The sequence below is a fragment of the Acomys russatus genome, chromosome 6 (genome assembly GCF_903995435.1).
Source record: "Acomys russatus chromosome 6, mAcoRus1.1, whole genome shotgun sequence".
Lineage (NCBI taxonomy): Eukaryota > Metazoa > Chordata > Mammalia > Rodentia > Muridae > Acomys > Acomys russatus.
The window spans coordinates 9,843,637-9,859,357 of record NC_067142.1 but is presented as its reverse complement, the minus strand read 5'-3'; the positions used below and the strand labels follow the sequence as shown (position 1 = coordinate 9,859,357).

General features: G+C 38.6%; 1 protein-coding gene across 1 annotated transcript in view; it reads left to right on the top strand.

Moving 5' to 3' along the window:
• LOC127190912 (contactin-associated protein like 5-1-like) overlaps positions 1–15,721 on the top strand; it is a 721,994-nt gene that overhangs the window by 167,677 nt on the left and 538,596 nt on the right. Inside the window, exon 4 of the mRNA XM_051148186.1 lies at positions 13,898–14,045. Coding sequence (XP_051004143.1) covers positions 13,898–14,045 — 148 coding nt within the window. The remainder of the gene's footprint in view (positions 1–13,897; positions 14,046–15,721) is intronic.

Below are 15,721 nucleotides of genomic sequence, written 5' to 3'. Positions count from 1 at the left end.
TTGTATCTGCAGCCTCCTGGTCCTCCTGCTGTTAGTAGAGAGCATCAGCAGAGAGCATGATTAATGCCTGTGGTGGAAGCACTGTTGCAAGCAATTGAAAAAAGTCTGATCAATTCCCAACTCTAGGGCATCTTCTTAATCTTGATTTTGCTACTGTTTTATTCTTGGTAAAAATTTAACAACTTCAACTTTTTCAAGAAACAATGAAATTCAAGATATTGTAAGCAATAGTTTTCCACTTCCTCTCCCCCACAATTGTTAATTTAAAAATAGCTTGCTGTTTTCAAACTAATGTCTGATTCATTTTTTAATTTAATTTTAATTTTATTAATTTATTCAGATTACAACAGAATTGTTATCCCATCACTGTATCCTCCCATTCCTCCCTCCCTCCCACTTTCACCCTATCCCCCTGCCCCTAGGTCTAAGACCAAGGGGGACCTCTTTCCCCACCATATGGTCATAGGCTATCAAGTCTCATCTTGGTAGCTTGCTTATTCTTTCTTTGAGTGCCATCCGGCCTCCCCACCAAGGGGAGGTGGTCAAATATGGAGCACCAGAGTTCATGTCAAAGTCAGTCCCCACTAACTATGGAGAATGTCCTGTCCACTGGCTAGATCTGGGTAGGGGTTTGAAGTTTATTGCACATATTGTTCTTGGTTAGTACAATACTTTGAGTAGGTCCTCCTGGGCTCTGATCCACCCATCATGATATTCTTCATATAGGTTTCTAGGACCCTGTGGGTCCTTCTATTTCCCTGTCTCCTATATTTCTCTTACCTAGAGTCTCAGTAGGATGTCTTCATATTGATCCCAATCTCCTGGTAAGTGAAGTCTTTCATGGACCTGCCTTTTGAGCTTGTGTCCAGTTATAAATGAGTATACACCATGTGAGTCTTTCTGCTTCTGTGTTAATTCAGTCATTATGACCATTTCTAGTCCTATCCATTTGTCAACAAATTTTGGGGTTTCCTTGATTTTAATAGCTGTGTAGTATTCCATAGTGTAAATGTACCAGTTTGTTTATCCATTCTTCTACTGAGGGACACTTAGGCTGCTTCCAGGTTCTGGCTATTATGAATAAGGCTGCTATGAACATGGTTGAGCATATGTTCTTGTTGTTTGGTGGAGTATTTTCTGGGTATATTCCAAGGAGTGGAATAGCTGGGTCTTGAGGAAGCCCTATTCTCAATTTTCTGAGAAAGTACCAGATACATTTCCAAAGTGGTTGTAAAAGGTTGCATTCCCACCAGCAATAAAGGAGTGTTCCTCTCTCTCTACATCCTCTCCAACACACAGTGTTGCTTGAATTTTTGATCTTAGCCACTCTGAAGAGTGTAAGAAGCAATCTCAGAGATGTTTTGATTTGCATTTCTCTGAGGACTAAAGACGTTGAGCATTTCTTTTAGGGTTTCTCAGCCATTTGATATTCCTCTGTTGAGAATTCTCTGTTTACCTCTGAGACCCATTTCTCAATTGGGTTATTTGGTTTGGTTGTGTTTAGTTTCTTGAGTTCTTTATATATTTTGGATATTAGACCTCTGTCAGATGTAAGGTTGGTGAAGATCTATTACCAGTCTGTAGGCTGTCACTTTGTTCTGTTGACAGTGTCTCCTGCCTTACAGAAGTTTCTCAGCCTTATGAGGTGCCATTTATTAATTGTTGACCTCAACGCCGGGCTGTTGGTGTTCTGTTTAGGAAGTTGTCTCCTGTGCCAATGTGTTCCAAGCTCTTCCCCACTTTTTCTTCTAACCAATTTACTGTCTCTTGTTTTATGTTGAAGTCTTTAATCCACTTGGACTTGAGTTTTGTGCATGGTGACAAATATGGGTATAATTGCATTTTTCTACGTGTAGACATCCAGTTAGACAGCACCATTTGTTGAATATGCTATCCTTTTTCCATTGAATAGATTTGGCTTCTTTGTTAAAAATAAGTGACCATTTGTGTATAGAGTCATTTCTGGGTCTTCAATTCAATTCCATTGATCAACCAGCCTTAATGTCTGATTCTTATTATCAGTTTTATGCTATTGAGGATGAATAGCAAAGAGACACGGGAATTAAAAAAAAATTTTTTACTTAATTACCTGAGTAAATTTACTTTATTTGTATTGGTCATATTAGAACCACAGATTATCTTCCAACAACTGCAGAAGCACTGCAGGCCATATGGCATGTATGTGTTAGTGAAATCACAATCCCGGGCATTTTGCTTCAGGATATGTGGACTCCAGACTAGTGACAGAGAATCCAGCTTCTGCTTCTGAACAGTTGTTAACACTAGGAAGCATGAAGTCTTTTATTTTTTTTTAAATCTTTTTTATTAACTATTTTTATATTTTACATATACATTTATATTACTACACATATATACAGTAAACCACCTACAGCAAGAAGAACCATGATACAATCAGGAATTACATAAATGTTACATTCTTAGTGCTTTGGCTATTTGTATTTGACAGCCTTGAAGTAAACATCTTTCCCATCTTGGTGCTTCTGAAATTCTGAATGTAAAAAAGACCTGAAAGAAAAAGTTCAAGAAACTCCTGGGTTTTGTATTAAGAAGACGCCCAGCAAAATGAACTGCTAGCTGAATGACTTTTGGTAGTTGGTAGGTGTCTGTCTCTGTTAAGGTTTCGTTCCTGTGCTGTGATAGGACACGTCTTAAAACATCTTAGTGGAGGAGAAAGTATTTGGCTTACACTACCAGGTCTCAGGCTATGAGGGAAATAAGGGCAGAAAATCAGGCAGGGGATAGAATCAGAGACCACAAGGACCACTGTTGCCTGACTTGCTCATAGGTTGTGCTTAGCTACTTTACTTTCTTTTTCTCCTCTCCTCTCCCACCTTTCTCTCTCTCCCTCCCTCTCTATTTCTGCCTCTGTTTCTTTCTTTCTACTATATGGTTTACCTGACATACTACTTTTTATTTAAATTGTTTGTTTGTTTTGTATTATCAACTATTTTTTATTTTTACATATATGTTTATATTATTGCATACACACACACACACACACACACACACACACGCACACACACTAAACTACCTACAACTAAAAGAACCATGACACAATCAGGAATTATATAAATGTTACATTCTTAGTGTTTTGGCTATTTGTATTTGGCAGCCTTGAAGAAAACATCTTTCCTATCTTGGTTCCTCTAATATTCTGAATGTAAATATCTATCATATCTCATTTTTATCAACTTAAAACATCTACCTAGACCTAAAACATCTTAACTCCTAAACAATTAAGCTTAATTGTAAAACTAAACTATCTGGTCTTCAACCCCATCAGAGACTTGAGAAGGAATAAAAGTAATTACCTGAGTATACAGGTGGTGCAGATTAGCAAATTCCCAAATGAGACAATGACAGAGACAATTTGTTACCTGAATAGTCACCCAAAACTCTCTATAATGTGGGAGCATCATCTTCAGCCTTCTGGCCCAATGTATCTGACAGACATATTTGTAAGGCAAGAACTATTGGGAAAATGGTTAAACAAGCTAGGAATAGCATTTGGGGTCCAGTTTCTAAATGTTGAGGAATTCCAAGCCTAATTAGAGCCCTGTGAGGGACAGTCTGAAATGCTGAACCAATTGGAATTGGAAGTTTTCTTTGAAGCTGTCCTGGGAGCAGTCCTGTTCTGATTAGGAACAGCAATTGAAGCACTTGGTGCTGGAACATGAAGCATGCAGGATGTCAGTATCCAGCATGCTGAGAGTAATGCATCCTGTCAGGTCTGATACAATGTCAGTATCTGCTTCTTTTGTTCTGAAAATATATAATTTCTCAAAGGCATTGTAGAGTCCTAAGGATCCAGAAATGTGCAGTGTAAGTTTGGGCTGATTAGATCTTTCATGAGTGCTAAGGGAAAATATGACTTGTGAATTTTTACTGGTTTCTGTTGTTTTCTAGTCATTCCTGTGATCCCCAAAGGTCCACTTATACAAGAATGTTGCCCTTTTGATATTCAAATAGAATGCAACTTTAGGAAAATGACATTCAATGTTGATTTTTCCTGTACATTTATACTTATTCAAAGGCGCATGAAGTCTTTTGAATCTGAAACCATTTTCTTAGGACATTTGGAGTAGCAATGTTCAAAGACTTTAGAAATTTAGGGTACTGTAATAAGCTTGCGTACAGACCAGGTTGACCTCACATTCGTTACATATGTAAGAATGACTCTGAGTTTTGCATCCCCCTGTGTCTGTATCTTCAGTGCTGGTGTCATTTCACATGGGGTTTCAGAGACCCCGAAGAAAGATAAGTGAAACATAAAATAGAATCTTTGTAGATATATTGGTAAGATAGCAACATCTGTCTTCATGTCTGTATGTGTTTCCAAAAAATATAGCTCTGTTATATTAGCTACCTATACAGATTAGATTATATTTTTTTAGCAATATGAAAGACACTCTTTTTCTCCTCTTCCTCTCTGTTCCTTCACCCCTCTCCTTATCCTACCTCTCTGCTTTGTTCCTCTATACCTCTCCCTATCCCTCCACAAATCTCTCTTTCTCTCTCTCTCTCTCTCTCTCTCTCTCTCTCTCTCTCTCTCTCTCTCTCTCTCTCTCTCCCTCCCTCCCTCCCTCCCCCCTCTCTCTCTTTCTCTTTCTTTCTCTCATTCTTAGTTTGTGCCTATGTGTGTGTAGCCCAGATGTTGGTGAGTGCACATACACATGTATGTGTATGCATGTATTATGGGATTCTACCAGATATGATCACTCAGACACAGTTTATAGCAAGCTGCAAATCTTTATTCCAGCATGCTGAGCTTAAACTTAAGATTTGAAGTCATGACAGTAGCTTAAATAATTAGAGCAAAGGGCTTTTAAAGGTTAAATCATATCCTGGTATCTCTCTGCACCTGCATGTATGGAGCAGGTAGAGGGAGTTATTGCATAGCTTTCAAAAGCAGGAAGTTTAACTAAGGATAATTTCACTGTGGCATTTTGACCTCAGGTTGGGTAATTTTTCCAACGAATTCTCCATCAAGAAGATCAAATTTCAGTTAAACCTGAAATGATCTGAGCAAGAGTACAAGGTGGAGAAATCTTTGCACCATCTTACACTGCCATACATGTAGAGACAGTTATGAGTTGCTTCTCACTGAAGCTGTACCTTACCACCTCAACTAGGTTGGCTGGCTAGCAAGCCTTAGAGATCCTCTGATTTCTGTCCCCAGCACTGGAATAGATGCGCACCTTTTGAGGATGGAATGCAGGTCCTCATACTTACACAGCAAGAATTACTGGCTGAGATATCTCCTGAGCCCCTTATATGCTCATTTCTGCAATCAATAGCATGTCTCCAGGTGTTTAATTTATTTTTCATTCACTCAAAACCATATCCCCCAAACTGCAGTAAACAGCAAGGGGTTTTGTCTAATTTATCAGCAATGCTGGCATCAGAAATTACTTTCTTTCATGTGCAAAATGTTTTCTTCGTCCCAGTCCACCCCCATTGTATTCCAAGATCCTTTCAAAAAGGCAAATCTTGTTTTCCTCTATGAAGCAATCACTGCTTAAACAACTTTTAATTTTACAGATCCACCTGTCCAATGACATCAAGGAAGGGCCAAAAGAAAAATGAGATCAGGAGAGAGGAGATTTGATAAGCTTGTTCTATTACATGGTTCTTCCAAAAGCTGGCACCATTCTTACATAGCCTTTGCTGAGATCCAAATCTTAGGACAATGAAAGGAAAAAGACACATGCTATCTACTCTGATACTACTTTCCCTTTTAGTCTGTTATCTACTCTAAAATTCTCAGTAGTAGAAATTAGGTGATCTTGGAGGTAACCTGCTTGCCTGACTGACAAGGTGGGGCTTATCTATAGGTGCAGACACACCTAGGCATGAGCCTGGAAAGCTCTGAGAGGAAACTATAAATTAAAAGCAGAGAAACTTTCTGATCATCATTTGGTCCTTATGAAACAAGCACCAGGCATACCTTTCCACTGGCTAATTTTAAAAGGCTATAAAACCAATCTAAAATTATGTCTAGCTGGTGGAGTTCTCAAGCTGATCATCACCTACTCAGATGCCATCAAGGAAGAAACAGCAAATATTACCCACCAGCACCTTATAATTCTTTCCTCACCAATCCTGATAGGCTGATTGCATAGATCTGTAAACTACTCCATACAGACACCTGATTTGCTCCTCTGCTGTACTGTGTCCTGAGAATTAAGAGCTCTGAGGTCAGCTGTTAGAGTAGAAGAAACTCTGAAGTGTAATGACATTTCTGTGGCCCTTGGTACTTAATGAACATTAAGAGTGTGTCTTAAAACTCCTGCTCCTTGAATTTCCATGGAAAGCAGACAGCAAGGCTTTCTGATGCCAAATGCATATAATTGGGGCATTCTACTCTGGAGGCAGAGGGAGAGTGACTAGGGAGTCGTAAGCAATGGGAGCTACAACATAAGATTTTGTTTCCAAAATGCCAGCAAAAGACTTAAAATTCTGTAAATGTATTGCCATATTATGACAGTATATTCATATTTCTAGGATACACCAACCTCATAAAGTGTTAGATGAGAAGATAGCAGCTCAAAATCTTAAAGAACAAATATGGTGTCTCCTGTTGTCCATTCAGAAGGTATTCATTGTGACTCTGAGAGACTTTGTCTCTTACAGCTTACAGTGTAATGACAGGAAGAAGCATAATAATTAATGGATTATAAATACTAGATAGACTGATGACAGATATATTAAAATTTTATACATACACATATTCACATATAATATATTTCAACAAGTCCTGGTTAACAGGATTGCCAACTTTCTGTCTCATTTTCATTACCTACTTTTCCCTGGGGTCTTACCTGAGACATATAAGTGAACTCTGGGCTGAGCCCTTGTAGAAAGTTCACATCTTCTTTAGATCTAATAACAGAAGGCCCAGATGTGCTGTCTGCTCTCATACAGTATCTCTGTACTTCATAGGGAGGAAAGCTTCCTATGGGTTTCTCAGAAGGGCAAAGGCATTCTCTTTCTTTAGTGGAATGTGGAAAGTCAGATTTTGCTAAGGAAGTATTCCCAAGAATACAGCATATGGCAGAGTTGGATACATAGTGGTGTTCCAGCTACAGTGTAGAGATGGAAACAAATATGGGTCATGCTTGTCAACTTTCACTTTATCATCCTTTTCATCCACACAGCTGGAACAGCAAAAAATAACAGCAACTAAGGACTTTGGTGGGGAACCTCTTGGCTCAATAATTTAATGCATATGAGCCTTTAGCCTTTATCAATAACTAGTTGTCAGAACCAGACAAGTCAATATGCAACAAAACCATATATCTAGTAGGCCCTTGACTGCTGTTGTGGTTTCAATGTAAAGCATCCTACTATAAGCTTATGTGTTTGTACATTTTGTTCCCACCTGATAATCTTGTTTGAGAAGATTGTGGAACCTGTAGGAGACAGAGTTTCATTGGAGGAAGTGGGCTACTGACTGGAGGTGGACCTGCAATCACTATAGGCCTGTTCCACTTCTTGGTCACTCACTATTTCTTCCTGAAGTGTATTCAATGTGACCAGTGGGTTGATGGTCCTGCTGTTATACCTTCCCCAGCATGATATACTGTATCACCTCCGAATTGGAATAAAAATAAATTGTTCCTCACTTAGTTGCTTTTGTATTTTATCATGGTAGACACTAAAGTAACGAACACTGTTGATGTTCATGGTTTCTTTATTTTCTAGCAATAATTGAACCACACACTCACACTTGCTATTATAAGGAAGATGCTCCAGTGTTTGTTGTTTATCATTATCAGAAGACTTGAAGCTACTTATTAAAGATGCTTCCTTCAGACATGATCAGGGACAAAATGATTTGAGGTATCACCAATTTATACAGCAAAATAACTTTTTCACTACCCTTTTTCATATTTACAACTCTGAAAGTTCAAAGAACTCTGAGATATTGATAGAAGAGTGTGACAGTAATTTACAAGGAATCATAAATAATGGCTCATCAAACAAATGATAAAAAATATGAGGTAGAACAATCTTAGTTTTATTTGTGTATGTGTTGTGTGTATTAGATTGCAAATAGCACACATGGGGCAGAAGATCACATAAGATGGGTTTTTAAATAGCTTTACATCATTTTAATTTTTACTTATTTACATTTTTGTATGCATGCACATGTGTGTGTATGTGTGTGTGTGCACGCATGCACTTGCACATGTGCAAGTATATCTGCCATATCACATACATGTACTCAGAACCTTCAGTAGTCAGTTGCCTCAAGCTACCTTGTAGAATTTAGGGATTAAATCAGGTGTGAAGGCTGAGCATAAGGCTATGCACACTGAACCATCTTTTCATCTTTACACCATTTTTTTGAGACAGAACTTGGAGCCTGCCAATCAAATTTAGTTAGGCTAATGAACAATGAACCTCAGGGATCCGTTCACCACATCCCCGGTGTTATGATTATACATTTGCACTTCTGTGCCTGGCGTTTTACACGGGTTCAAGAAATTGTATTCAGGTTTTCCAGCTTTTATGTTGATCATTTTTCCAGGCTGAGCTACCTCCTAGAGCCTAGGATTACTTACATTGAAAAGGAGAGTTCTGGGAAGGCTCTGGAAGTTCCCTGGCCATGGAACATAGCCTGGGAAGGCTTGCTGTCTTTGTTCTTGGTATTGTTATTGTCTGGGTCTTCGTTTGGTCTTCTAACTGCATGTCTAATAGGGGTAGGACTTAATTAAAACATTATCCACATTCCTTATAGAGTAGGGTGTAATTTCCTGTAAGCTTATAACACCTTGTCACTGGGAACATAAAGGGACCTATGTTAAGTAAAGATGGAGTTGTAGCTGGTGCATCTGAGAAATTATATATAAAAGGATTTGCATACAAGATAAATTTAATACAGATATATTAACTAATAAATTGGTCAATATCCCAACTTCCTTTGGATTTTAGTTCCTGAAATGGCTAGGAGGTTGACAGTCATCTATGGTAACAAAATAAAAGAAGAGGAGAAAGCTGCCCAGGTGGCCGTTTACTGTCCAAGTACATGAATGCCAAAGGCTGAGCCAGGGTTGGGTAGTACTATGAAAATATCAGACTACCTGAAGGGATTTCTAATGAGAGAGACACCAGAGTCAACACCCATGGTTGGTTTTGGTAGAGTTACTGTATCTGAATAGCCAGAAGGGTGGGTGATTCTCAGGGGTACAGGCTGAGCATGAATGCATTATTGTTCTCATAGGGTTCCACATGCGTGTCATTAAACCTGCTCCACCTACAGTCACAATCAGAACACACTGATAGTCAGCTACACATCCTTCATAATTTCACATCCTAATAAATCCACTATACATTATAAATGAACCGAACATACCACACATAGCTCAGCAAAATGTTCCAGGTTTTCCTTGTGGCTGTCAGCAGTGTCAGATCACTAATACTGTTCTGCATAGCAAGACCACACTGCCCATCTTCATTGGATCTACAGACTCTACTAAATCAGTATCACTTCTATATTATCTCCAAGTTGAATCATATTAATGTATACTGGTGTCAGTCAAGATGTATTTTTTCCTGATAGTCTTGCATTGTTCCTTATTACAGAAGCCAAAACCAGACAAAGGAGGCAAAATGCCTTGAGGAGTATGTTGTGCAAAAAACTTTTCTTCCTGGGGAGGTGCAACACACATGTCCACTTACTTCTGCTAGGGAATGAAGTGTTAAGTAGCAGGTGAGGACCCTGAGGACAAAAGAGATTTATTTGTCCCAGAGGAAAAAAGTTCAGAAAATAAGAGACAAAACAGGAGAGAGATGGTGAGGGACAAGTGGAAAAGAACAAGGCAGAGGAGAAAGGGGTATTTGTTCTGGAGCCAAACAAAAGACTTGCGATAGAGAGCAGACAGAGGTGGCCCACAGGAAAATGATAGTTTATAAAGGCAAAAGGGGATCTTGTGCTTGGATGAAATGTTTAACTTTAATTGGGCATGTTAATTAGGTGAGCCACATGGGGATTTTCATTGTTGGACTTCAAAACTATGATTGCTAGACCTCGGTAGCAGCCTCAGGATAGATATTGGCCAAATAAGGGAATAGACCATGGAGAATAGTTTTAGGAAGGTAATCTAAAGGTTCATAACAAGGCAGAGGTACTGAGGAAGAAGGAAAAGGTCTCCTAGAGCCTGGCCAGAGTCACTTCAGGGAACCCACAACAAACCAAAGTATGGTTTCCACCAGAGTCCAACTTGGTGAACCAGTGAGTGGTATTGGGTTTACTTTTGAGAATATAGTTAAGGGGTTACTTTTAGGAGCAGACATGACTCAAAGATATCTCCATCACCAAGGCAAACCCCAGCATGGGTGAAAGCTCGTAGAGCTGGAAATCTGCAACACACTGTCTAGCCTGCAGGAAGCTCAACAGGTTGGACACTTGTCCTTTTCAAGTTTCTCTGTTTGTCAACCCCTTTCAGACACCTTGAGTGGGTCCTGTTTCTTCCATGCAGCTGGTTTGCCATAATAGTATTCTTTACAGGTTTGCTTTGCTCTAGTAAGAATGACTTTCAGCTGTTATTTTTTTCCTTTGCTAAGGAATGAGCTACTGAGTGTAGTCAGTTTCAGGAACTTCCTGAAGCTATTTTGAGTTGTTTACTTTCCTGCTTGAGAGCTTCCCCTGAGGGGAAGGTGTCATATAACAGAAGGAAGTGTATACTATGGATCAATCATATCCTTTCAGTAAACACAAAGCTATAGCTAATTACTTCACAGCCATTATAAGGATGGTCTTGAAGTGTAAATCAGTTATAGGCCTGTGAAATAGCTGGTACTTTTCTTTACAGTTAAAAAGACAAAACAAACATTTACCACTAAAAACATATAATAAATAGAATGCAGAGGAAAATTCAGTGTTGTTATTTTTCCTTTTCATCTCCTAAAATGTAATGTTTTGCAATCCTCGTCAGTCACTAAAAGTGGCTGATTCATTGTATATAATTTCTTCATTTCCCTTATCTGAGTGCCTGATGGAAACCTACTTTATCATGTACCCTAGAAAGAACAGTTGGGAACTTGGAAGCTGAAGTGAGTTTATTTATTTCAGCTTTAAATACGTGGTTTGCATGTTAATGATTCTGTGCCTTGTTAAATGGATCTTAACAAAACATAAATAATAATACCTTTATGATTAATTCTGAGCTTCTAGTATTTCCTTCCTTTTAGGTTGCCCTCTTGGAGAGACAGGCATTTGGATGGCTCTTAGGAAATGTTTGTTTTCAAATACCTTGCATGGGGCTTCCAGGTACCAATAAGTCCCTATTTTAGAGTACAGAATATATTTTGCCACATTGGTATTTTCACAACTATGGCCCTTAGGTATTTTTCTCTGTCTCTGTCTGTCACTCTGTGTCTGTGTCTGTGTCTGTGTCCCTGTCTGTGTCTGTCTGTCTGTCTGTCTGTCTCTCCCTCTCTCTCCCTCCCTCCCTCCCTCCTTCCCTCCCTCCCTCTCTCTCTCTCTGCCTTCCTCTTTGTGTCTCGAAATTATTTTTGTTGTGTTCCCTTTAGCTGTTAGTGTGGAACCAGACCTCTATTCATTGTCATGACTGTACATGAGCATGCAGACTGTGTATAGATTACTGAAGTGGGGAAGGATGATCATGACTCAGGGAAACACAACCTCCATGTGTTAGCTGACAGCCTGTCATTGTTTGGACAACACTGTCAGTAAGCTCAATGGGATCACCTTAAATACATACTGATGTTAAATTAGGTACTTTAAGAATGTTTCAATGTTCAGTTTTGTAATGGATATTTGATATACATGCTTTTTGAAGATGAAGTCTTTTGTCCCATCTTCAGAAAAATAATAATTCTAAAATAAACAGCCATGCAGATGAAGGTTGGAAGACATAATGCAAATGGAGCAAACAGGTTTTACACTGCATTTGTGTGTGTGTGTGTGTGTGTGTGTGTGAGTGTGGGTGTATATGTGTGAAGCATATGGTGTATGTATATATTTGTAGATGGTGAATGTGCCTGTGCACATACACAGAGTCCAGATGAAACGGAGATATTCGTTTGTTCTCTTCTCTCCTTTAATTCCCTACCTTGATTCTTTGAAGCTGGCCCTTTTGTTAAACTATCAGCTTGTGTATTTTTGTTAGACTGTACCCAGCAAGTCCCATCAGCCCTACTATATATTTCTCCTTTAGTAATGGTGTTACATGTATACATGGGGCCATGGCCAGCTCATCATGGGGGTGCTGGGATCCAAATTATGTTCTTCATGCTTGTGCAGAAAATAGTCATTTTAATAAGAGTTTTCTTCTTGTTTTGAAACTAAAATATACTTATACCATTTCTTCTTTTCTTTCCTCACTCAAACTCATCTCATGTACTACCCCATTTCACTTTCTCAAATTCACAACTCTTTTCTATTAATTGTTGACATATATTTATATATGTATTATATATAATATATACACATATAATTGTGTGTGTTATTACATATGTGTGTGTATTTGTTTGAAAACTGTTCAGTCTGTACAGTGTTATCTGTATGTATCTGATTCTCATTTTCCAGCTGACCATTTGATACTGGCTAACTGACTTAGGGGCACTTCTCAGCAGAGGACTGTTTCTCTTGCTCTCAGCATTCTGTAGTTGTTTGTAGTTCCTTTTCTAAGATGAAGCCTTATGAAATTTCCCCTTGTATGTTAGCATGCCTATTGGCACTGTCCTTGTTTGAACTTTATTTAGGCACCCATGTGGGTGAGCCTTCATTTCTGTAACTTCTCTGACATTCTTAGCAAACTCAATTTCACAGGAAACTGTCTTTTTCCTGGCTCTTACAATCTTTCCTCCATCTCTTCCATAATGATTTCCATGCCTCAAATGCCTCAATCTTTTGTAGCTGTGTTGTTGGGACTGAGTATCATATAGGGACTTGATTTCTATGTTTTAAAAAGTTGTGGTCTTCTGTGATGATTTCTCTATATTTTTCAAGAAAAGTAATTATTGTAGAGGGTTGAGACCTTCAGTTAGATGTGTGGAAAGTATCAATATTTAGAATGGAGTTGGAGATCATGTGGATTTAGTGAAATAGTGGTTTTATGTTCTTGTCCAAGATCTCTGACCAATAGGAAGTGAGCAAGGCATCAAATATTCCTAACCACTATACCATCTCTTCAGACATGTATGAGTTTTTTCCAATAAACATTAATCACAAATGGACAGAAAAAATGAGCTACATATATAGCTAAACTGTGATGGCTGTTTCTTGTAACATATGAGGATTGATAGATAGTGGGAACTACAGAAACAAGCATGGCTTCTGGAAAAGGACAGTCTTGGAACTGAACTTCAGGCTACTTCCTAACTACTGAGTGAATGGATGAGTTGAATATTTATTTCCTTATATGTTTTCTTTCTTGTACTAGTTATTTTTTATTATTTAAAAATGGTGGTGATCATGTTATATGTTTAGTGAAATAAGTGTTCTGAAATAACATTGACAATTATATCAGAAAAGCACCTTGCCAATATGTTACAATTCACAGCAAGTATAGACATATGAGAAACTATAACTTCATGTTATTATTAACTTTAAAATCTTCAGATGACATATCTAGCATATTACTTTATTCATAAACATTAGCTAGGCACAGTGATAGAGAGAGGAATATCCCAAAGAACAGTATTTGGTATTTATGAAAAATTTTAAGCCTTTGACAAGACTGTCACTGACATTAGATCAGTGTCAGAGTGACTAAGGTCTTTCTTTTGTTTACTCTTGTGTTGTTGTTATTGTTGGCATTCCCAAGAGATTCACTGCAGAAGCATGCATACTTCTGATGACATGGCTTGGTACTGCAGAGCTCACTGAGTTTCCTTCTTTCTTCAGACATTTGTAGGAAACATGAATGCTGACAGTGTCGTTCACCACAAGCTGCTGCACCCTGTGAGAGCCCGCTTTGTTCGCTTTGTGCCCCTGGAGTGGAATCCAAATGGGAAAATTGGCATGAGAGTGGAGGTCTATGGATGTTCGTATAGTAAGTACCCACATATACCAAGTCAAACAGTTGTGTGGGTGAATGATATGTCTATGGAATATCAGATTATTTATCCTGAGAATTACAATGTGTGTGTGCATGTGTGTGTGTGTGTGTGTGTGTGTGTGTGTGTGTGTGTGTGTGTGTGTGTGCGCGCGCGTGCATGCAAAAGGCTGCTAACCAGAAACATCTAATGTTCCTGGGGAACACAGTACATCATTTGACCCAGGGTTTTCCCTTTGTGTGGAACTTCCAGATGAGCCTATGCCATCAGACCAGTGACTCACAGAGGACATGTCATGTAAGACTACTAGGCTGGACTGGTGTCCAAATTGATTTGTGCTCTGGGAATGAAATGCAGGCTTTCATGCTTGCAAAGCAAGCACTTTAGGAACATAGCTATTTCCCCAGCCTGTCATTATCTCACTTTATCCTAGAGTTTTAATAATATATATTTGGAAATAATACCTCAGCTGAGAAGTAGAACTGTTTTTATGCTGCATAGGGCTATTGAGATGAGGCAATGATGCAATTAAACCTCAACAAAAAGTTCAAAGCTGAGAGCCCTTCCATCTTAGATAACCACTCACCACTTGCAATCTGAAAAAGGTATGCTCTGTTTTTTCCTGAAGTGTTCTGAGATATTTTGAAGTTCTTCTTTTATTCAAGGAGCATGGTCTCCTTCTTTGCCTTCTGGATGAAGAGGAAATTTCTACCCAGGGTCACTCAGAATTCTCTTTCTCTGCAGTCACGGTGTCCATGTGCTATCCTGAGAGTTGTTGATAGTGATTAGAAAATAAGGATGCATCTTGAAGAAAAGCAGGCTGTAAACATGGATAGAACTGAAGATAGTTCTAGAACAATGGTTCTCAACCTTCCCAAGGCTACAATCCTTTAATACAGTTTCTCATGTTGTGATGACTTCCTACCATAATTATTTTATGGCTAATTCATAAGTGTAATTTTGCTACAGCTATGAATCATAATGTAAATATCTGACATGTGACCTCTGTAAAAGGATTTTTTGAACCTCCTCCCAAAGGATCATAACCCACAGGTTGAGAACCACTGTTCTGGTAGAAGGTGTCATGTGAAGGAGCTGATATTCTAATTATTTCCTGTAGTCAGTATGCTAAACATGCAAAATGTGTCATTGCAAATTAGTTTTCTTACTTTAAGTAGTGGCATTCACCTGCTGACTTTATACCAATATTCAATGAAACCTATGTAGTGAACACATGTAATAAACACACTTTTAAAAACCATAGTTATCATAGCTCTGTTTCCTATACTGAGATACAATATCTTAAAAGCATTTTATGTGAGAAAGATGTTAATTAGATCAGCCCACAATCCAGGCTACAACCCATCATTGCCAGGCAGTCAAGGTGGCAGAGAGTTGAAGAGCCTAGTCACATGACATCCACAGTTAGGAGCAGAGTGATAAATGCATGTACACATAATAGGGCTCAAGTTGTGCGATCACTCCTATCAATCCAGATAGACCTGCTTAGGCAGCCGTGCCATGCAGAGAGAGTATGTCTTTCCAGAGACATGCACACAAGCCAACCTAATCTTTGGCAATCCCTTACTGACACTCCATTCATAGATGATTCCTTCTTTCATGTTGACAATAAAAATTATCTCAAAAGTTCAGTGAGTTACTGCTTTGAGAC